We start from the raw sequence: 23,686 nt of genomic DNA, 5'->3' as shown, positions 1-23,686 counted from the left end.
CATTAGGATTATGAGATACTACTCAGATTTTAAACTTTTTAATTAAGGGTGACAGAAATGACAAATGACAAAAAAAAGTATGTTATCAAAGATGGTGTAAAATCTGTAGATTTTAATGAATGATATTGCAAAAGTCTACATCACAAAGACATGTATTTTTATTCTGAAAAAGGGGTGATAAGATGAGTGTCTTCTTTCTTTAAATTATTGGTACCAGTAGTATACTGACCATGTAGTCTGGTTTCCTTGTACTAAATGTCTTCAAAGTCTTATAAGACAGGGAGGTGAGATAGAAATTCATGCAAAGGGGTAAATCAAGCCTGAAAATAGGAAAGTATATCCAAAAATAGGTGCATCATGTGAAGGTATAAATCAGACCCAAAGATGGGTATGAACCTCTAAAATGGGTACAGTTGAGAGGGCTGCTGGAAGCTTTATTGTACACAGTAAGTAATACTGTTAAGGCTAGTTCTCATTTGAGCAGTATTTAATTGATATGATTCACCACAAACTAGCATAACTGTTTACCTGTAGTGAAAAATGTAAACTAAGAATACTGAACAATTTTCAAAACAGGTGCCAGGTTACATTTTAGATAATTTTTCAGTAACCATCAGTAACAGTCTTTTATTAAGCAGTTGAATAAATAATTCAGCAGACATTTGATATGCAGTTCACTTTTACTTCACAGCTGGCCACACTACTCATGTATTTGCATTTATTTAAATAACCACTCAACATTACTATGTTGTTCTATGGGGAAAATAGACTCCCAAGAGGCTTGAACAAGGGACTTCCTAAAACGTCAGCATTTGGAATATTGGACATATGCTAGGCCTTTGTTAAAGCACTGGTCTGCATCTGTATACCACCAAAGCTTGTATTTTGCCGATTTAGTTTACAAAACAATGATCAAATCTTTTTTGTGATGTTTTCATTTCACTCTTCAGGATACTACACTGAATTTGACTGCCATCCCTTTTCCCATAAAGGACCTCATGTAATGGAAAGATACAGTGGGCAGTGCACCTCTTATGGAATTTTCATTTATTTATTGGCATTTGTTAACCGGGTTAGTCCAGCTGGGTTTGTGGCCCATTTTCAGTCGAAACCCGAGGAGAAAAGCTCCGAGCAAAAATACAGTTTAAAAATAAATGCAAAAACAGTTTTACAATACCATAAGTAATAAACATACGGAGATATTACAAAATAATAAATACTTAAGTCAAGGGAATACACTATAATTATATAGAGTAGCTAAGTATATACATATGTACAACAAGAAAAGCATTCAACAGATGTAGTTAGACAACATTGTACAAGTAAGCATATACTAAGGGGGGAGAATACCTATATAGAAAGAGATAGATGAAGGAGGAGGAGTTAAGTTGGGGCTTGACAGGGGCAAGTTTTGGAGTTGAGTAAATGAAGTTTAAGTTTCTCCTTAAAGTGAGATGGGTGTACAATGCTACAAATGTCTCTAGGAAGTTTGTTCCAAGCTTGGGCCACAGAGTACTTGTAAAGGAGTTTACCCACTGCTTTTTTGGGATGATATGTTTGTAATAGTTGCTGATTTGAAGTCCTGAGGGTACGGGTTGAAGAGTACATGGTGATGAAGGAAGAGAGAGCAGGACATGCTAGAGGTTTATAGACTATAGTATGTAACATTTGCAGTTTGGCTAGCAGCAATAAATGTGGGAATTCAAGCCACTTGAGAGAGTTTAGGGGTAGGCAGTGATGAGTATTATAGGGAGAGTTAGTGATAAATCGAGCTATCTTATAAGTTTGCTGAAGTTTGTTTAAGGTAGTAGTTTGAATATGGGTGAGCACAGGGGCAGCATAGAGAAGGGAGGAGGAGAGCTTGAGCAAGGGTGAGTTTGGAATTAGTAGTTAAGAATTTCTTATGGCGATGTAGTAAACCAAGCTTTCTGTTTGTCCTTTTTTATACATTGTAGAATATGCAAGTTAAATTTGAGTTCATCATCAATGATGACCCCTAGGAGTTTAGTGTGGGATTCTGGTTGAATAGTAGTATTATTTGAGGATATAATGGCAAATGAGGATTTGTGGTGTGCTAGAGATTGAGGGAGAAATAGTAAGAGTTTGGTCTTTTTAGGGTTAAGGATGAGGAGATTAGTAGATAACCAGTGTTCTGTAGCTAGGAAGACCTGTTGTGTGAGATCATGGAGTACAGAGATGTTATTAGAGGTAGTAATCAGCGTAGAATCATCTGCATATTGGATGAGGGAAGATGTATTGCAAGCAGTATGAAGATCATTGGTGAAGATATTAAATAGAAGGGGCCCTAGGATGGAGCCTTGTGGGACCCCTGTTGGGACAGGTAGGAAAGAAGAGGAAGAGGAGAGCCATTTTATTGATTGTTGTCTGCAGGATAAGTAACTAGAGAACCAGGCCAGGAAGGAGGAACACATATTGAGGTTTGCAAGTTTGGATGGTAGGAGAGGATGGGAGACTGTATCGAAAGCTTTAGCTAAATCAAGGAAGAGACGAGATATCAGTTTGCTATTATCAAGGGCTTCAGCAATGGTATGAGTGAAGGATAAGAGGGCAGTAGTTGTGCTGTGTTTAGGACGAAACCCGTGCTGGGTGGGAGTGAGAAGGTTGTGTTCAAGGAGGTTGTTGAGTAGTTGCGAGTGGATGCATTTCTCAAGAATCTTAGAGAGGGGGATACAATGGCTATAGGTCTGTAGAGAGGTCAGTTGAGTTTCCACCTTTATGCAATGGAATAGTGTAAAATGATTTCCATGATATAGGGACAGTAGCCTCCTGTATAGATCTGTTAATAAGTATGGATACTGAGAAGGCAATAGAATCAGCAGCAAGTTTAAGAAAATAAGGAGGTAGGTTATCTGTGGAGGGAGAGCAGGGTTTGAGTTTTAGGAGAAGTGATTGGATGTAGGAAGTGGAAACAGGGTGCAAAGAAAAAGGTGGGTTGTTGGATGGTTTGTGAGGGTTTGGCAGAGGAGTAGAATTGCAGGTGGGAGGCATGAGAGTTTGAATAGAATCAATGAAGTGTTTATTGAGTAGAGTAGCTATTTTAAGAGGAGATGAGTGAAGGTAAGGGGAGGGGTTTGCAGGGGAGCCAGGGGAAAGGATATTGTTAATGGAGGCCCAGAACTTTTGAGGGTTGGCTTTGTTATTAAGTTGAGCAATGTTATAGAAAAACTTTTTGTCATTGTTGGTGTGCTTTTTGGCAAGATTTCTCAGATGTCTATAGTTATGAAGTAGGGGTAAGTCTTTAGTTTTTATCCAAGCTTTGTCTCTTTCTAGTATAAGGGACTTTGTTTCTTTGGAAAGCCAGGGAGCATACTTGCATTTTAGTCTGATCTTTCTAGAGGTGGCCAGTGAGTTTAGGGTGTCTCGGAAAATATTATTAAATCTATTTATGGCATCATTTAGAGGGATTTGTTTGAGGATGGACCAGTCTATGGAAGACAAAATAGAGTTAAATTGGACAAGACTGAAATTAGAGAGTTTGCAGCGGTCTCTATAGATGTGGGATTTGGGAAGTTGGGAGGGGACATGAAGAACAGAGAAGGGTAAGTGGTCACTAAGTTGGTCTGGGTGTGTTGTAGGGTTAAGGTATAGTTGAGGGGAATTGCTGAGTATCCAGTCAATTATAGAGTTAGACTGTGGGTTTTTGTGGTAATGAGTTGGAGATGATATAAGCTGTTGAAAACCATGCAGATTAATACTAAGTTGGGGTGAGTCTGTTTTTAGTTTGGACCAGTCTAAGTTGACATCACCCAAGATGAGGGTTTCGTATGGTACGTTGTGGGAAAACCAGGATATGATCATCTCTAGGATTGCTACGTTGTTCCCAGGAGGGATATAGATAGAAGCAATAACTAGTTTCTTATGGGGGCCAATGTGGCAGTTTAGTTCTGCAGGATGAAAGTCAGGTAAGGGCGTGGGTAGTGTGGAGAGGTTGAGTGTGTTTTTGTAAAGGATGGCCACACCATCTCCTTTTTTTAGTAACCTATCTGAGCAATAGATGTTATAGCCTGGTGGGAGTATTTCTTTATTTGAGATATGTGGCTTGAGCCATGTTTCAGATAATGAAATAATGTGAGGGGTAGTGTGTGCTACCCATGTATGGAATTCAGTAATTTTGTTGGATAGGCTTTGGATGTTTAGGGAATATATGGATAAGTAATTAGTGGAGGTAGCGTTTGTTAGAGTAGACAAGGGGGGGGGGTTGGGCTGGTTGTGGGGGGAGTGGTTAAGGGAGGTGGGAGGTTGTGTGGAGAGGCATAGGGGCCAGGGTTGGGGTGGATGTCTCCAGAGGCAAGTAAGTTGTTAGTGAAATGAGAAGATATAAGAAAGGCCAGATGCAATTTGTGTAGCTTGAGTTTGGGTTTATAAGTTGGGGGATGTATTTGCAATCTACTCAGTTTATGATAGCATGAGGTGGGAAGATTGAAAAGGGCAGAGGAGATATTATAAAAGGAAGATGCATTGTTGTTGTTGGTGAAAGAGGTTGGAGAGATGAGTAATAGATGAGGGAAGTAGGTCTGGTAAGTTGTTAGGGTGGAGAGTATAAGGAGGAGTAAGGTGGTGGTTATAAGGTGTTCCATTTTTATGTGAGGGGGAAGGGAGAGGAGGAATGGTTGTGAAAGTAGTGAGGAAGTGATGAAACAGAGGATTTAACCGGAACTAATTTATTATTGGATGTCTGGGAAAGGAAGGGGTGGGAGTCGATTGTATAAAGGTAATTGCATTGGGGTGGATGGGAATGGGGGTAGGGTAGGAGAGCGATGTGAGGCCCAGGTGTAGTGAGCTAGCAACGCCGACAACACCACGTGCAGCTGCTATACAAATAATTTACAAACCATGGCAAAATAGGATAACTACATTCTTTTAAAAACACCACAATAATACATACATATACTAGATTAAGCCATATCACATAAGCAAACAGAAATGCCTCAATAAAGCAGTAGTTAAAAAAATGTAGGACTATTTATAAAAAATAAACAGTAAATGAATAACTTACGAGCTTGCGCTATACACTCACAAAAAAACTGAGACGCTCAGCAACACATAGAATAGTAGAGTTTTAAAAATGGCACCCAAAAAATTTGGATACCTAAGAAGGCTAGAAGCAGGAAGTGAGGTGAAAAGGGAGGGGTCTAGGCATACAAGGGAGCGGGGCTAGCACCCAGGTCTGAGTTTCGCACACAGAAAAAGAAAACATAAAACAATCAGGAAGAATATTATGACTGGCTAGTGTGAGAGAACAAAAGAAAGGTAGATGCTACAGGAGAAAGCCAGAGAAAAGTAAGCAGTGAGAAAAAGCTGTCTTACAAGACAAGAAATGAAGTAGGAGAAATATTAGCCCAGTTGACTCAACTTTAGGTACGGGTGTTCTTTAGAGTAATGCTAGAGCAGGAGACATATTTCAGCAGTATGACAGTTGCAAAGGAAGAGTAAAGGCAATGAGAAACTGGCTAAAAATCACAAGCAATGACCGAGATTCAAGAGAGACCAGTGAAAGGTCCCACGAGGACAAGGAAAGGTTGAGAGGGACACGAAAAGGACAGTAAAAAATGAAAGAAGGGGTACATAAACAGGTTAGGGCTGCTGGCGTCTTTTATTCTATTGCTAGTATCAGCATAAGCGACTAGCGCATTCAAGAGAATTATAATTACACTGTTGCACGGTGAACACTACCACAGGTTTTTCAGTAGTAAAAGCTGCGTTAATGCAAAGGTTCACTCACAAGCCTTTTAATTGCTACTACAGACACATACTAAGGACTTCATTGTGGATAAATTATTTGGTTTCATTTTAAGGAGTATAGCCTTCACCCAGCTGGAAAGCATCTTTTTTCAGCTGGTGTCATTCCATGTATAACCAGGTTACGTACTAGACAAATCATCCCAGAAGTACTTGCAGGGTTTAAACATATTTTTATTTAAATAATTTGTATGGTATATATAATACAGACCTGTCCCAGCAAAAATTCCTCAAAAGAAAAGCTTTGAAATGTCCTGATCCTTGGCTGAATTGCATACAGGTACATGCATGATTGAACTACAGATGCACCTGCTGTTGCCAGTAAGCTGATAAGAAAGATGTTTTCTATTTTTGGAAAATATTTCGAAACTAAAACCATTTGAGTGACTAGTTTTTCAGCTGTTTTTTTTTTTTTTTTTATTCAGGCCCTAAGTTCTTATATTGGAACTACAGAAATGTATCAGACTGTTGTTTAATGCTATAATTAATACACAGTTCAGTTCTACTGTTTACATTACAATGTTATTCGAAACTGTGATTAGACAGCAAAGATATATTTAAGTCATATTGTGATAAGTGCTGGGTCACATGCAGGTTTATTCAGAGGTTCAGTTAACCAGCAAGCATGTTCCATTATCATCAAGGTATCAACCTTCTGAAGACACCATATTATGAAAACAGCATACATTCAAACTGTAAATTACATCTGCAGCATGCACACTGACAGCACACACCTTATAACTCATGTTCCCATTTTGTATAATCGAACACTTTAATAAGTTTATCTTTTTAAGTGATACAAAAATATGTGTGCTGTTTTAAAAGAATGAGGCTGGTAAAGCCATTCTATGATATATTTTACTATAACCATTTTATCCACACAGTTGTAAAGAATTTATTTTGCTCAGAGATGACCATGAGTGCTTCTCAGAAGCAGACTTTAAAAGTCTGTTTGCTCCCTTTACATCATGGATTTCAATTTATATACCATTCAATTATGTAATATCAAATCGTACTCAAAATATTGTAACAGAAAAATTAAAAGTTCAAAGTCACAAGCATGGAAACTCTACAAGATGAGCATCTCACAAATGCCTGGAAACTCTACAAGACAGGCATCTCATAAATATAAAAAGACAAACATCTCACAAATTAAAAAAAAAAATGTTTTTGCCCCTCCACTCTTTATCTCTAAATTTGTAACAAAGTCCTGAGAAAATACGGCTCCAGCACAGACTCAACAACTTAAAAGACATCAAAATGTGTTAAAACAATCCAGACCAAGTGCTTTCTCTCTCTGGCCTTTTAATTGGTTTTCATCGTCTTAGTATGGGGTATTTAAATGCACTGTTGACTGTGATTTCAGATTCTGATGAAGCCCGATTGTAGCAGGATGAAAATGTTTAGTCTGAATTGTTTTAACACATTTTGATGTCTTTTATTTATTAAAGTTGATTCCATATTGTCATTGTGGATTTTGTTACCAGTTTGGCAGTTTGGGTCATTTTATCTCTGAATCTACTGCAACAGAGGTGACACAAACATAGAAAAAAGGAAATTCTTAAAAAAAGTTTCACATTACTGCTTGCAGCCTGACCTCAGAGACACCATTGAAAACAGTATGAATATTTTACAGCTGAGTCACTGTAGCATCGACATTCACAATCTTTTGCTTAAAGATGCACGACACTTTTTGTCAACAAAATGGGGCACAACAGTGTGCACCATTCTATACTTTTCTCAAATATGTATCTTGTGTGAGTGTGTGTGTTCATTGTATTTTATTTATGTACAAACAATTGTTAGTGCTCTGATACAACTCTTTAAATTACAATGTTCTGTATGATGCATCAACTCTTGCACAGGATTATAGCCAGCTCTTGGCAAAGAGAGACATAACCCTGACTATAACACAGATGACCTGGGTTCTAATACCAGCTTTGGTATCTGAGATGTTTGCAGGTGCAGATGGGCACCCCATTCCTCAGAGGATGGAGGAGGGAGGGGTGCATGCCCAGAGCACACAAAATGATTATATTTCCCTGGCATAGGTCAGGGGAAACAATCTCAAGGTGCTTCTTGGGGGGGGGGTGTGAATTTCAGATAAGTATCGATGACACTATCCACTCACTGCATGTCCCACTCATGCAGTGTTACAATGGCATGTGTGGGGTGAGGGGAAAAGGTAGAAAAACATTACTGGCAGAGGCATGATGGGGACTCTGGACACCTCATTGGCCATGACCCATATCAGAGTAAGTCCTGGGGAAGCCATGAGAGGTAGGTAGGCCCAGTGATTGATGAGAGGCACCAGGATTACTAATGGTCAGCTGATTAAGACAAAAAAAAAAACCCACCCACCCCAAAAAATGCTAAAGCAGGATTATGATAGATCATTTCCTACCCTGCCTTTTAGGGTCTATATTAAATCAGCAAATGCTGATTTATCAACCCCATGTAAGCAAAAACTTACAATCCCGAACACTCGGAACAGTGATTTTTTTCCCAGGAAAAAAAATTGCTGTGCCACAAAAAAAATAAACAAAAACTTCAAAACATTACAGAAAGTGGGGGGGCTTCACCCCCCACACACACACACACACACATACACCCTCCTACTTAAAATATACCAACTCCGAGATCGAACTACAGTGACAAAAATGCAAAGTAATGGAGGCGGCCAAGTGATTTCTTTCCCAGGGAACAAAATCACTTACATGCCATTTCGCTATTTTGCTGTTTCGTGCTTTCAAGTTCGATCAAGACGCATTTGAAGGATTCAGTCTTCAGTTATATAATAGGAACCTGCCTTTTATGTACAAAATGGTGATTAGTTATATTTCTAGAATTTAGGAAAAACTGTATAAAATTAAACAAAAAAAAACAGTAGAGTGTCAAAGAAAATCAAAATTAATAATTAAACATTCCTTCAAGGACTTACTGAAGACACAACTTGTATTTAACACTACCATCCCTTAGTTTCAAAACTTCATCATAGCTAAAAAAACATTTAAAAAGTACATCTGATTTAAAAAAAAATTAAAATGAATTATACAATGTGAGTTTTAATGAGGAAAATGTGTAATAACCAAATGGACATTTTGCTTCTGATTTAAGACTTTTTGTATCTTAATTTTCAGTTGTTCCAAAGACAAGGAAGCTGAAATCTGCACTGAAATTCTGGAATGAATGCACATACTCAGGGACACCGCTATACTGCACAGCTGACAGAATGGAAAGACGGTTCCTACTGAATTTTAAGGGCAAAATAAAAACAAAGTATCATTCCTATATAGACAAAGGTAAATACAGTTTTCTACAATATATACAGCATTTTATTGCCATTTTACGAAATTATACCATATACGACGAAAAAAGTTTCCTACAAAAAGCAAGAACACACTTCAGCATTTTTTCAACAGTGGTCTGTAATGTTATCTTTGTTAGTTTCAGTACTGATTTGCATAATGTGTAATAGTCATAGTGCAAATTAAAACTGACTGCCACCATATTCCAATGTCACCCATTCTTTTATGATAACCACCTCTGCAGACACCATTTGCCCCCAGTCAAACTACTTTTAACCTTTGAATGTGAAGATGGTTTAGTATTCTGAGCAGAAAGCACCACTGTCATACAGCCCTTCTTCCAGTATAAAGATTCTGCCACCTGCTTGCTTTGTTTTTGATGCCTACAGTATGTGTTGTATACTATGCCATCCTGAAACAGTACACCACATGCAACAGCTCACACACTTTTCCTGGCATTATAACTCATTAATTTAACTGATTCTTTAGTTATATTGGTGGTGCAAGTGAAACCCTCAGATCCTGCTTTATTCTTTGGCTGAATTCCCTTAACACTTTGTACAAAGTATACAGTCCAAAATGTAAAATTAAGAGGCGCAGCAAAGGTTGGGCACATTCCTAGAAACTTTGAAGTGTGGGTGTTTTTGTTCCATTTGTGCAGTATAGCTACAGGTGATTTCAGATGCATTATTTTTCTATATGCTGAACTGATGAACTACAGTCTGGTGCAACTGACAAACTGTCAGAATCTTACTGTTCGTGATAACTGGATTGCATTCTTAAACATGGAACAAATTCTCCTTATTCTCACATTTTTGTCTTATTTTCTTTTTTCACTGGAAGTGTTCAAAAGATTTGTGGAACAGATCAGCACCTCCTGTGGTTTGCTGTCCTCCTCTGCTTTCCCAGATGTGATTACACTATTCCAGTTCTGCAGGTACTTGAATAAACGCTGTGCTATGGGTGTAGCAGAGCAGCTCGACAGGCTTGCAAAGGAGGGTAAGTCCATACCTCCGATTTCTTCCTAGTTCTGAGACTTGAAATTTATTAGCAGAATGTATATGAGCCTATGCAGTTATAGAAGAACATTTTCAGTTTTACACAAATGCAGCATTTTCAGCCAGTGTTTCAGGTAGCAGCATTTTTCAAACAAAATTATACTGTTTATGTAAAATGCATCAAAAATCAGAATAACCACAAAAAAGAGCAGAGTACACAGTAACACAGAATTAAAGTGGGTAACTATTTGAAAGTTTATCATGTATACAGTTCCTAAATTCCTATAATGTAAACTCCTGAGTGCTACCAAGACATTTTCTTTGTCAAGAGTATGTTTACAAATGGTATACTGCTTGAAAATGTCAAAAGTAAGTCCCACATCTCTTCATAGTCATGCTGAGATGAGAAAATGACAATATTGTGTCATCTGAAAAGACATTTAGTCTGGATGAAAATACTAAAAAGAACCATGTCCAAGTCGTACAAACCTGATTACCCTCCCTGACACACACACACACACACACACACACACACACACACACACACACACACACACACACACACACACATACTGTTAGGGCACCAGCAAGCAATAGGATTGAATATTGATACAGTGAGTAATGAGATATCAGGTGGACCTTTGTGTAAACTGAGAATACAGACTCACAGGCAAAGAAAGGAGCAATACATTATAAAACACAACATGAGTGCAGAGAAGACAAAAAAGGAAAATTGGGATATGATCGAGAGAAAGGAAAAACTGGGTCCAAAACATTGCAACTTCACATTATATTTGCTTGGCAGCAGAAGGAGACAATACGCCTGTCTACTCTGCCTTTTTAAGTGGTTTCAGAAATGCATTTCAGAAAGTGACCCATAGGCTCTGGAAAGACTATGATCAAAGAATTAAACAAGTGTTAAAATTAGTTACATGATTTAACTTGCCCCCTCCAGCATTCGTACAAATCTAGATCTGAATGAGAAATGTATTTGAAAAGTTAATAGTCTAGTTAATAGTTTTACATTAATGTCAATAATTCCATTTAATTTTTTAGGACAACTTTACTATCCTTATCACAAGTATAACATTGTCTTCAAGTGAGGCAAGATTAAGGTCAGCGGATAACAGTCATAAAGATCTGGTACATTTTATAATCCATCAGTGACTACAAATTTTCCAGAATTTTCTGCTATACGGACTTAAACTGTCAAGTTTCCGGAATGTACGGCAGTGCCCATGGACACTATTTACATGATAAAAATGCAAGATTTTTTGAATGTAAAATGTATTTTTGGAAAACCAGAACTAGAAGGGAAGTGGATTCTACCTTAAATCAAGAAAGGATTCTCTGTCACTGGTAAGCCTATCGAAAGCTTCTATATGTGAATAGACACTGCAAGCAGCAAGGCCATGTACCAAACCCTAAGTACAAAGTGCATGACACTAAAAGATAGCTTTGGGGGGGGGGGGTTATCAGGTAAGGTTAGAATTAGATGGGACTATGAGCATGAGTCCAAGCCTTCTCCCACATAGGTAGGCGATTCCAGCTGAGTGACCTATGAAGACTGATAGCACAACTGAAGGTCTGGAGACATGACTTCATAACTGAGCCATGTGAATTTTAAAGTAGTAGTATTTCATACTAGATAACTCTGTGGATATCGGAAGAGCAATTCACTTGACTGAATCTGCACTGATGGAACCAAGAAATTAGAATGCAATTTAATAGCCATCTGGACATTTTTTTTATTTTACTCAAATTCATTCTGCTACTGAAGTTAAGTTGCTTTTGGATCCTGTGTTCTTCCTTACCAGAGTCTTAGCTTATCCGGCTGCACTCACACTAAGTTGAGAGCAGTAAATAAGATTCCCAATGAGATTTGCACTCCTCTCTTCTCTCCAAAGGAGGAGCATCAAGACCTCGGTGTCCTGCCCGCATGTCTACGTCAGAAATAAAATTAAAAAAAAAATGTATCTACTGATTGTACTCCATAACACAGGAGCCCCTCCCTTTACACCATCCTCTGTTCCACATTGTGGTTGGTAAAGAAGTTATTACTACTATCATTTACGTATATTTTCAACTGTACTAGAGAAGCTGCAATTATCCAGGGACAAAGTACGCCTGTTTTGAAGTGAGATGAGTACATTTACATAAACACCGAGTTAGAATGGTATCAGTTTTATCAGTTAGCTTACAATGTGGTTTGAGTTAATAGAAAGGATAAACTGTTCCATGTAATAATATTAACAAAGAGGCAGGTGAGTACCTGATATCATTTAGCAAAGAGAAATAAGAAATACAGCCATTGACATACACTCCAGCAAATCTGTATAGGTGCTGATGCTAATGAGACAGATTTGTGTACTCGGGGTTTTGAAAAGGAAATTTAGCCCCTGTGAGGCTAACGTCAAAGGGGAAAACAAGTTTCTATCCATATCTTACACAGACTAATGACTGGTGCCAAAGTCATGGTCTTAAACAATGCAAAAAAAATGCATTATCATCCCTTTCAGCAAGGGTGATGTTCTTGCAAACTACCACACCAATAGCAATAACCTAACCACACAGTCATTTTGTGAGAGATCTGGGCACACAAGTTGACAGCAACCTTAACTTCGATCAACATGTCTCCACAGTGGTAAGAAGGGCATCTTATATTGCTCATTTCATAAGTAAGGGAATTGCCTCCAGAAAAAAAAGAGGTTGTAAACCCCCTGTACTCTTCCATAATCAGGCCAGTAATAGAGTACAATGCTCCCTTTGGTGTGTTCCTTTCCAAACACCTGCAGCAATTGGAGAGACCACAAAAGTTCCTTACAGTCTTAAGAACTGTCTTATGAGGACAGACTGAAATCATTGTCACTTTACTCTGACTCATACAGACTACTTAGAGGCAACCTGTACCTTGCATACAGAGCAATCTCTGACCCAGCTTTAATGGAAATGCTGCACATTCACAAGTCAAATGGTACACGGTTCGCTTGCTCAAAGGACCTTAACTTCATATGTGACATCGACAGAACTTGTTGGAGAGACAGATTTGTCTCACGGAGGTTGCCTCACCTTTGGAACAAGCTTCCTATTCATGTTAAACAAAACCCCTTGTTGATCCTATTTAAGAGCCATTTGGACGATTGGATGGGTGATCAGAAATTCACTTTGGGGTTCCACCTGTGTCCCTTTTGGACAGGGGCAATTAGGTGCTGATTTTAGTGTCTACTTGAACCAGACACCCTTGGGAACATGGGTTGAACTTAGCTAGACTTGTAAAGGCCCTGGGGCTGTCAGCCTAGTAACCTCCTATGATACAGACAGATTTATGCTTTAAACAAACATGGGAAGAGGAAAAGGCTCTTTCACTGTATAGTAGAGCATTGTACTAGACTCAAAGGTAGACTAAAACTAGTAATAGCCAATCCTTTTGAGAGCATATGCAAAGGACACAGGTCGCCAACAAGGAATTCATAGCAGATGCTAGAAACTGGCAGTTCTAGACAGGAATCCAAGCACTAGCTTGGATTCCTGACGTTCCTCTACTAAAATGTTTTTATTCATGTGCAATTTGTAATTGGGACATGATGTAAGCAAAGCATCTCAAGGAAACATGCCTACGCAATACTAACTGAATGCAGCATACTTAATGGTATATTTACAGAATCATACCTGATGAAACAAAAGGTATGGGTAAACTGTTGATATGCCAGTCAAGATGAACCATTTAAGATAATTGTATAATATGCAATACAATCCATGATGGGTACAGTATTGCCACTACTAAAGGTCTCCATTAATATCCATTACATTTTATTAAAGTTTTGTGCTACACTGAAGCATTTAGTAAAAATGTGGTGCTAGAAATAGCAACCATACAGAAGTTTGAGTTCTGCACAGGATGACCAGCTACACTGAAAAAAATTCTCTGTGGAAGATTTACTGATTAGTCTGTTATTACCTGTCTAACCTTTGTCTTCAGTTGCATTAACTTGCATTGCATATTATTTTAGTTCTTTATTGGTTCTGTATTGCAGGATTGGGCAGTCTTACTGCAATGTTAAAACATTAAGCACATTCATAAAATCAAGCAGATCAGATTACACTGTGTTCAGTGTAAGTGTGAGCTGAATGCTGAATCCCCAGAAGTCACATGTATATAGTTTTGTTAACATTGGTGTCAAATCAAAATCTTTGTGTAAGTCACTGTATGTAGGGAGGGAGAGAGTAACAGATGCACACACATTTTGAAAGCTCTTGTAGTGTATTTATAGTAAATTAAGCTTTTTAAACAGCGATTTGAAGAAGCTACCCATTGCCAAAGACTGTGTTGCACTGCCTAACCATGTTTCAGGTATTGCTGACTGAGAAGGTTATCACATACATGAAAAACGCCAGGATCCTAAAATGGACTTTATTGATTGCTTGGTGCGAGAAATGTTTATGGATATGGGACTTATCCCTAATTAAAACTTGATAACTGTACATTGCATGCTGGATGACCACCTAAAGTTACTGTGGTGCAGTTACTAACAGCCCCACTTAATTTTTTGCAGTATCCCTAATAGAAGCTCTGCAGTCTCCAGGAAGATTAAAAACCTTGAAGAAACTGAAAGGGAAACAAATTTCACAGCTTCAGCCTTTGCATCAGACACTGAAGCTACTGTGTGCCCTTCAGCTGGAGGAAAATGTCAGGGTCTCCAAGGCAGCAAAAATGGGCCTGTTGAAAGCATCAGCAAATAGATTTTTTAGAGAAAAGGTAATGTGCCTTTCTGTAGTTGTTCACACATTTGGTAAGATATTTAAGGATTACTGATTTTTTTAAACCCATGTTGGATATTGAGACGTAGAAAAATACATTTGAATTGATTATTGACCTAATGAGTCTGTCCATATTTCTTTCTAATTGATAAAATTGGGATCTTACTCTGCCAGCAACTATATTCAGCAGCCATCACAAGAACAGTGTAATGTCCTTTCATTTACACCCATGTATTACTGAATTCTTAGTGTCCCTGTTTCTCCAGCCTCTTCAGGAAAACTCTTTTAGTTGTTCACCACCTTTTAATGAAATTACTTGGGTCTTTCTTGGGAACTGCGGAGGTGGTGCTGCAGTAGCATTGTCGCCTCACAGCAAGACGTTGTGCCATTCGATTCTCAGCTGGAGCGTCTTCTGTGTGGAGACATGCGTGAATGGGCATACCTTCGTTGAAGGTTGTGTGTCAGGACTGGCAAACTCGACACGTAAAAAATCTACTGCCAGTCATTAGCGGACTGGAGTTCCGCTGTGGCGACCCCTAACCGGGAAAAGCCAAAAGACAAGCAAACAAACTTGGGTCTTTCTTGGAGTCTTGCAGATAGTTATTTTTGTGCTTATAATTTTTTTTTGAAAAATGAAGACAACTTTACCTGTATGTTTTTTTTTGTTTGTTTTGTTTTTTGATTCCCTTGAGGTTCATAATTTTCTGTTATGCCTTCCCTGCATTGTTTTCCTTCAAAGCATGTAAACATGAGCTCTCTTAAAAAGACAAGGAATCACAAGTTTTGTGTGTTTGTGTATGTCTGTATATCTTTATATATTTAGAAAAAGGACTAAAATATCACACTAGATAGTAAGAGTTCAAAAGAGGGGGTAAATTAGAGCACAGAGTTAAATCACAAAAAACGGGTCCACCTACTTATGGCAAAAATCAAACCATGACTGAAAAAATATATTTCATAATCCAGTATAAGCCACTGTTTGAGCACGTTGAAGCACAACTCATCAAAAGGGGAGTGCACCCCACACTCCTCTTCCTTAAATATACGGACACTGAGAATGCATCAGGATTGGAATGGGGCTGTGAGATGTTGTCTTAATAAGTTTAAACCTTCATTTGCCACAGTGTTGTACCATTTTAGCCACTCCCTTACAACAACAACATTGTACTTCTCAACATCAGAGTCAAGCTGCATAAAATAAGTTAGTTCACAAGTTCATCTAATAAGAGAACAAAGTCAATTTCTTGACCTTGTATTACATTTGTACTACTGTAGTGTCTGTTTCTTTTAGAAGAATAAAATACATTAACTTAGACTATAAAATAGCAAACAAGCAACAGAATGCAGGATACATATTTACTGGGTTAGTGGTAGAGATACTTGCAGAGTATTCAAAGAGAGGAGGTTATACTTCAGTAAAAGTGAACACTAAGCACTGTTGGTTTTTTTATATACTTTCTTCTAGCCTTGTGATTATGGTTCCTGAACTGCTAATCATACTCTGGTCATTTGGGCTGCAGTCCGAGTATATCTCTCTGTGCCACAGAGCAGTGGCCATCTGTAGCCTTCTGATGCACTAAAAGCAAACTTCAGCTGTTATCTTGTGCATTTACTTATTAACTGTTCTTTGGCCAGAAATGTTGCACACTTTTTAGAAATCTGTGAGTTTTGCCTCTACTGTTATCTGAATTCTAAGTATTGCATTATATCAAGAACTGACTCTACACTAAGTGGAGAATACAGAAAGGGAATATGAAACTGTCAGCTTTATGGTGTGGAAGTATAAAGCCCTGACTATAATACATATGACTCAGGATTGATTAGTGGCCTGGGTGCTGAAGGACTCAATGAGATCACTGGAAGGGAACAGCTGACACTAGACCACCTATACTCAGGAGAGGGAGGCAGTCTGTTTCACTGCAGTGCTGGTATCTGATGAACAGAGTCATGCATGGCAGATAGTGTGTGGGCTGGGAATATGTACCTGACTCCCCTAAGTTATATCTACAAGGTATCCTTCATGAAACATTTTATAGAAATATGCATGGCCACAGGGGAAGGCTTGGCAGGCCCCTGCTTCTGTTATGCAGAGCTACTGCCAGCGCTGAAGCTATGGTCCAACATTGAAAAAGTCTTCATGGCTGACTGCGTGACGACCACAGCATGACCGCAGCCTGTCTTCTAAACATTCTTCTTGTCTATCACCTTTGGAGATGCCATAGAGTACCGAAAGTTGTAACCATTCCTACCCCAGTGGAGATACTAACCACATATACAGTGGGATCCTTGCACCAGACTTTCTTCAGATGGGGCAGCCCATTACCTGCCATAAATAACTAACCAGCACATTAGGTTTTCCATAGAGATAAGTAATTATTATGCAGATGACTCCACAATCATCTGCTCAGCCTTCTCCCCCTCCGAGCTCTTAGCAAAAACCCAACTAGCCTTCTCCAAAACAGAAACCTGGATGCAGTCTAACCATCTGGCACAAAAATGCAAATAAAACCAAACTAATGTTTTTTTCCCCTACCAGAAACTCCATTGACAAATCCACATTCACCATGCAGACAATACCCTCCTTGAAATCATTCTCAACACCAAGCTTCTTGGCATCATTATTGATGAAGAACTAAAATTTGACACCCACATCCACTCCGCAATCAACAAAACCCACCAAAAGTTAGATCTCCTCTACAGGCACAACCACTTCCTAAGCCCCTCTACCCATCAAACTCATGCATCCACCTTCCTACTCCCCTCCCTTATGTATGGTGCTCCTCTTTTCACCAGTCTCCATCTTGGCCTTCAGTCTAAACTTGAATCCTGCTACCACAAGATCTCCAAATTTGCAACCAATTCAAAAAACTCAACCCACCACTGTCACTCCCTCCTCACCCTCAACTGGCTTGAACTACCTCAGTTACCTACAACTCACCATTGCCCACAAGCTCATCTTTAAACCTGTCAACTGACCAGGTCTCACTACTTCTTTAAAACCTTACATTCCCAACCACTCACTCAGATCCAAAAAACAAAATCTCCTTCAGGTTCACAAACCTGCAAGACCTCCTGGCCATCTACTGCTGTCCCACTCCTTAGCTAAACAGTAGAACTCTCTCCCCATACACCTACGCAACCTACCTAACCATACAAATTTCAAATCTCAACTACTCTCTCATCTTTCTTCCAAATGGGAATGCTCTTGCCACTGTTTACCTCTGAATGTGAAGATGGTTTAGTATATCAACTTAAACCCCTCCACCTTGCACTGACTCATCCAACTACCTCTACTATTACTTCATCCCACCCAAAACAATCCCTCCCCTACCAATATCTAATATCTATTGCACTATACTCTCCAATCTCAATTATACTGTTACCCTCTCAGTGCATAATATTTTCCTAACCTACTAATGGCTAGTAGCTATATATTTTGAAATGTTAAACCTACAATTAAGTTTATAACAAAAATATTCACTTTATGTAAATGTTGAAATTTCTGTATGGAATTATGTCTTTTCATTTTTGTAGCATTGTGACAAGCCAGTTTGCAAATATCATGGAGCTTATCTGCAAATATTTAATTAGCTGTATGAACTATGTCCTTTTGTAACATGTGAAATGTAACTTGCAATTATTGTGGAGCTTTTCTCCCCAGGCCTCCACTGAAAACTGGCTCTTCTTGGCCCAGTGGACTTCCCCGGTCATCAAACTTAAATAAAATAAATAAATAATAAATATTATGTTTTAGAAATAAACAGTATACAGACCTCGATTATCTGTAGTCATTTCTGCAGCTCTAAAGCGTGGGGATCCATGGATCTCTGAAATGTAGAGATACATCTATAGCAGAATCCCCCCCACTAATTACAGTAATTAGTGCAATTCTAAATAAAGTTCTATTCAGTGCAACATGACCTAAAAACTGACAGACTCATTGCAAAGATGTTAATAGTGCTGTTGTTGAAAATATGTATTCTATTGGTAGGTGAATAGCAAAATGATAAGGGTAAATGCTGGCATATTAGTATAAATGAAAGCCTACATTGTAACAATGTATCAACATACACATTCTTTTGCTGAACAATGTGTATCTGTTTTCATGCTTTTATAACCTCTGATTTCATGTTTATTTTTGCTCTCCCTAGGGAGTAGTGTATTACACAAGCTTATTGAAAGACAGAGACGTTCGGTTGCAGCAGGCTGCTTGTTTGGCTCTGAAGCTCTTGAAGGTAAGTAGAATATCAGCTTTACTCACCTGTAATAACTTTCTTATGATTTAAGCCTTGAATATTACTGCTATCTACCTTTAAATTCAGCTAGCTGTTAGACTTTCCATACGGTCCACTGTAAATGCAGGGCATGGTATTCTACTACTTGGAATATTCATTTATACTGTGAACATAAGGCTGTACTTCTCTGCAGTCCCTTAGACTGCAAATGTCTAACCTTGAATTGTATGTAGCCCTAACCTAAGATCCTCTATAAAGTACTTTTGACTATTATTAATCTCCCTTTGTATACCTCAGATGTGAGGGCTGTGCTAGTCATACAAATTCCTTTGTGTGATACATTTCTTTGTGATCCCAGATTCTTTCCTTAAATAAGTCAAGCGCTGCATAGTTTGTTGCAGAACAAAGAAAAGTATATCATTTTGTTCAGAATGCAATATAAACATTTTCTGCAAATTAAATTCTGTGTTTTGTAGTAATTGTGTTGAATTTTGTTGCCTTGCTGTACTTCATTTTTTTGTTTTATTAAACAAATGAGAATGTTTTGATTTTTTTTTCTCAGTAAAAAAAATGAAAAGCATACTTTAGCAAAATGTCATTCATATGACTAACATTCCTGTGACAAACAAGTTTGTGCTAAGAAAATTTGTTAGCATGATTAGGTTTGAATTCTTTATATTTTGTTTAAAAACAGAAACAAGCATGCACATACACACGTACATATGAAAGAAGGTGTCTATAAATGAGACAATCATTTTTTTCCTTTAATATGTTTGTACAGATACTTCATTGCTATTTTTTTATTTATTTCTTTATTGTTAATATAATTTGTTTCATACCTCCTGACTTCTGTGATTTAGACATACCCTGGGACCCATTATTGCCTGCACTTAAAAGTACACCGTGTACACTGTTCTAAGTGAACAGACAATAAAAGCATAACTCAGACCTTCTTCCTCCTAATTTCAGTTTTCCTACTGATTTTCTTGCAGCGTTAACTACTGAGGGGATATAAAGGTACAAGTAAACAAGTGACCAGCACTAAGGTGTAATAAGCACAACAACAAAACAAGAATGAATACATAATATATCCCACCGAGGAAAGCAGTTTGGGTGAAACCAGTCTGGGACCATTAAATATTTATTTATTCATTCTTGTTTTGTTGTTGTGCTTATTACACCTTGGTGCTGGCCGCTTGTTTACTTAATCCTGATTTGGTTTGGCCTTGCACCTGCCGGACGTGCAGACATTTCTTACTTCACCATTAGTTTCATAAAGGTAACCACAAAATGTAGACTGTGTATACTTAGTATAATCTTTGGAGTGACTAGAAAGCACAAAAAATGTGGTAGGGATGTTTATACAGATCATGTACACTTGGTGTAGGCATTAATTAATCTGGTTAATACTGTTACGAGTCTGTCTCACAGATTGAGCCTTGTTCATCCCAGATATACTGATTTTTATTCATAAATTCAGACCTTTTGCTGGCTACATACTTTAGAAAATAAATACACTAAACCTGTACAAAGATTCCTTATTAACTACATAAGGTCTAGTATCTCAAAATCGTCTACTATGAAAATATTTATTTAGTCATCCTTTGTTGGCTGGGTTAGTTACACTAGGCTATTATTGTCTTTCCAGGGGGAGACCCAAGGAGATATTAATACTAATAGGGGAAATTTGGCCAGGGCATTGGGAGTTTCCCCTACTCTTTACTGTTGAGTAGGACCCATTTTGGAGGAGCACTTCCTGTTTGAGGTATGGAGGCAGATAGAGAGAGAAGGAGACAGGTATGGAGGCAGATAGAGAGAGAAGGAGATAGAGTAGTGGAAGAAATGAAGGAGGAAGCAAATACTGAGACCAGAGAATATGTGCAAGATTCTGAGGAAATGTTTCAAAGAAATCTGTTTGCTGGAGATTAGTCAGCACATGATGGATGTATAATTACAAGCCTCTAGTTGGGAGCGTTTTGAGATTTACTTAAAGAAATGGTGGTGCAGATTGAGCCAGAAAATGAAGATGTTTCCTGGGGCATTATGATGAAAATACAAAAGGAGGATGCAGAGACAATCCTGAAGAATAGTATTGAGATGCAAAATAAAACACAAGCAGAGAAAGTAAAGTAATTCAAAAGTGGAGAAGCAAAAGAGAAGGCTGAAGAAAATGAAAAGTGGAAGGAAGTACATGATAAGGATTCAAAGTAAAGACAAAGAAATGGGCAGGTATGAAGTTTGGGACAATTTAATAACTCCTTTGGGTGTAAAAGCACATGAGGTAAGAGCATTTATTCTTATTATCAAAGAGACGTTTTGTGACATTATATTTGAGACTATTTTTTAATGGAAAATTTTATTGGCGAATGTGACAAAAATAAAGACTGCAACCCATGGAATCTTTACATAACATTTAACAAGGAAACAAAAAAGAAAGATTTGTGTACAATTTCAAACAGAGGTAGAAAAAGAGACTTTGAAACAACATTTGAAAGCTTTATGTAAAGAAGTACTGGACATTGTAAAAGTTTGACAAATGGGGTTTATGGGCTGGTGGCTGGGATTGTAATATTGTGTTAAAAATAGAAAGGGAAAAATATACATATATCAAGCATACTAAATGTGAAGGGGACTAGGGTGTTGTAAAATACTGGGGACAGCCCAAAATATGTTTTTTTTTTTTTGTGGAAAAGATAACTGACAAAATAAAATGTTATATTTGTGGGGAAATAGGACATGATTAAAAAATGTCAATTGAAATGTTATGTAACAAAATTGGACATTTGTTGATGGATTGTAAAATTGAAAATAAGAGTAAGGAAAAAGAAAGAGAAGAAAATGAACAAAGAGAAGACATTTTAGAAGAAGTAGAAATACAAGAAAAAACAGTTGAGAAAATATAATAGAGGATATAGAAGAAGGTTCTGAAATAAGCGATGAAGATACAAACTGGGAGGTAGTAAAAGGGAAAAATAATTCTATTGGTAAAAGGACAAAAGACAGAAAAAGAAAACTTAATGGGATAAGTACAAAAGAAAAAAAAGGAAATGGATGAAAAAGAATATATACAGCTAAAGACTAGAGCTTGGTATAATGGTTAAGATGTTTGACTCACAGACACAAGATGCAGGGTTTGATTCTCACCTTTGGGAAGGAAATTGGTTAGGCTTAATACAGCCTATTAAGAAAGCTTGCCTAGGAATTAGCTATAAACTTCTGAAACCATGACTCTAAGAAAAAGGAAACATGAAAATTTTAGAGTGCTTTCTGAAAATATGAATAGGATTAATAATATAGTAAGAGCAATAGGGATTTTGGTATGGTATGATGTAGATGTAATTTTATTAAAATACACAAGATATTTAACAAATGAAGAAAGATTACTGTGATGACCCACCACTGGACCAGTAATCAAGGTGCCTCAATCCTCACGACTGGCACCTGTGGGGAACATTCAATGGGAGGATAACAGGTACACACACTGTATTTCCAGATGCAACTCTCTGCATCAAGTGCAATTTCCCTTAAGAGCACTCAGAGACCACAGTCAGTCTGGGGCTGATTTCTCCCTCTTTCTCCAGATCCCCAGTAAGACTCCCCACTGGCACAGCTATAGAGTTGAGTCCTTAGCCAGGGTTCCAAGCTAAGTCCTCCAACACTTTCTCTGTCCAACCAGTGCTTCATGTTCCTGTTCAAGTAGCTGACACACACACTCTTTAAGATTTGATGTAATGGGATCCTATCTCGCCTACATTCACAACAGATGGGTTCGGAGCCGATCCATCGGCTCCGACTCGGCAACTAATACACTAGCACGAAGTCTCTCATTGGCTGGGCTACTCCCTATCCCAGGATGCACTACACCTGCTTCCCCAGATCTCGTTTGCCGCTTAACAAGCTGGACGTGGTCTCGACTTGGCTGGAGCTAAGTGGTTCTTTTTACCTTATTGGTCCTTGACCTAGGGAATTTTTGTCCATATTAACCAAACAGCTGTTTTAACAGCTATTTCTTACTAGTTCTTATTGTTTTTTTGTTGAGTGCTTGTGTCCAAAAAATTTTAATTTGTTCAGTCGGGCAAGGCCCGTTTAAGTTAGAGGGCCTGTGCCCTACCTTTTGAGTGATTTTAGTTTTTATTAACCTTTGGTTAGTTGTTTTTTGGGCAAAGCCTGTTTAAATTAGAGGGCTTTGGGCCGTTTAACTTTTCAAATTGTTGTGAGGTAAACTTTCACCAGTACTCGCGCCAGTGTGTCTCGCGCTTTTCAGTTGGCGCTTTTTGTGTGTAGTGCTATACTTGTTGTGGTAGAGTAGTATTTCCTTAGAGTTGTACTTGTTGTGGCCTGTATCATGTCTAAGGAACAAAAGTCAGGTTTTAAAAAATGCACTTGGTGCAAATATAAAATGTCCATTACAGACAGTCATTCTGTATGTGTTTATTGTTTGGGGCCGAAACATCTGCAAGAGACTTGTAGCGTCTGTCATGCGTTCTCATCTAGAGTTCTTCAAGAAAGCAAGAACAAATTAATATTGAAAGGGCTTATCAAGCCTTCTTTTGAGGAAGCCTTAGATCTTCCTGTTGCTTCCAAAAAGAAAAGATCGTCGGCTCCGACAAGTCCGTCGGAGCCGACT

General features: G+C 38.1%; 1 protein-coding gene across 6 annotated transcripts in view; it reads left to right on the top strand.

Moving 5' to 3' along the window:
* RIPOR3 (RIPOR family member 3) overlaps positions 1 to 23,686 on the top strand; it is an 856,049-nt gene that overhangs the window by 780,009 nt on the left and 52,354 nt on the right. For 5 of the 6 annotated variants that reach the window (XM_044089954.1, XM_044089949.1, XM_044089950.1 and 2 more), the window contains 4 exons: positions 8,901 to 9,062; positions 9,912 to 10,067; positions 14,620 to 14,822; positions 18,976 to 19,059. In XM_044089954.1, coding sequence (XP_043945889.1) covers positions 8,901 to 9,062; positions 9,912 to 10,067; positions 14,620 to 14,822; positions 18,976 to 19,059 — 605 coding nt within the window. The remainder of the gene's footprint in view (positions 1 to 8,900; positions 9,063 to 9,911; positions 10,068 to 14,619; positions 14,823 to 18,975; positions 19,060 to 23,686) is intronic. The other variant, XM_044089953.1, reaches the window with a different exon arrangement.

The sequence above is a fragment of the Protopterus annectens genome, chromosome 12.part0, assembly GCF_019279795.1.
Source record: "Protopterus annectens isolate FY-2018-M chromosome 12.part0, PAN1.0, whole genome shotgun sequence".
NCBI classification, from domain to species: Eukaryota; Metazoa; Chordata; order Ceratodontiformes; family Protopteridae; genus Protopterus; species Protopterus annectens.
The sequence above is the reverse complement of the archived record's forward strand: the minus strand, read 5'-3'. Positions and strand labels throughout refer to the sequence as shown.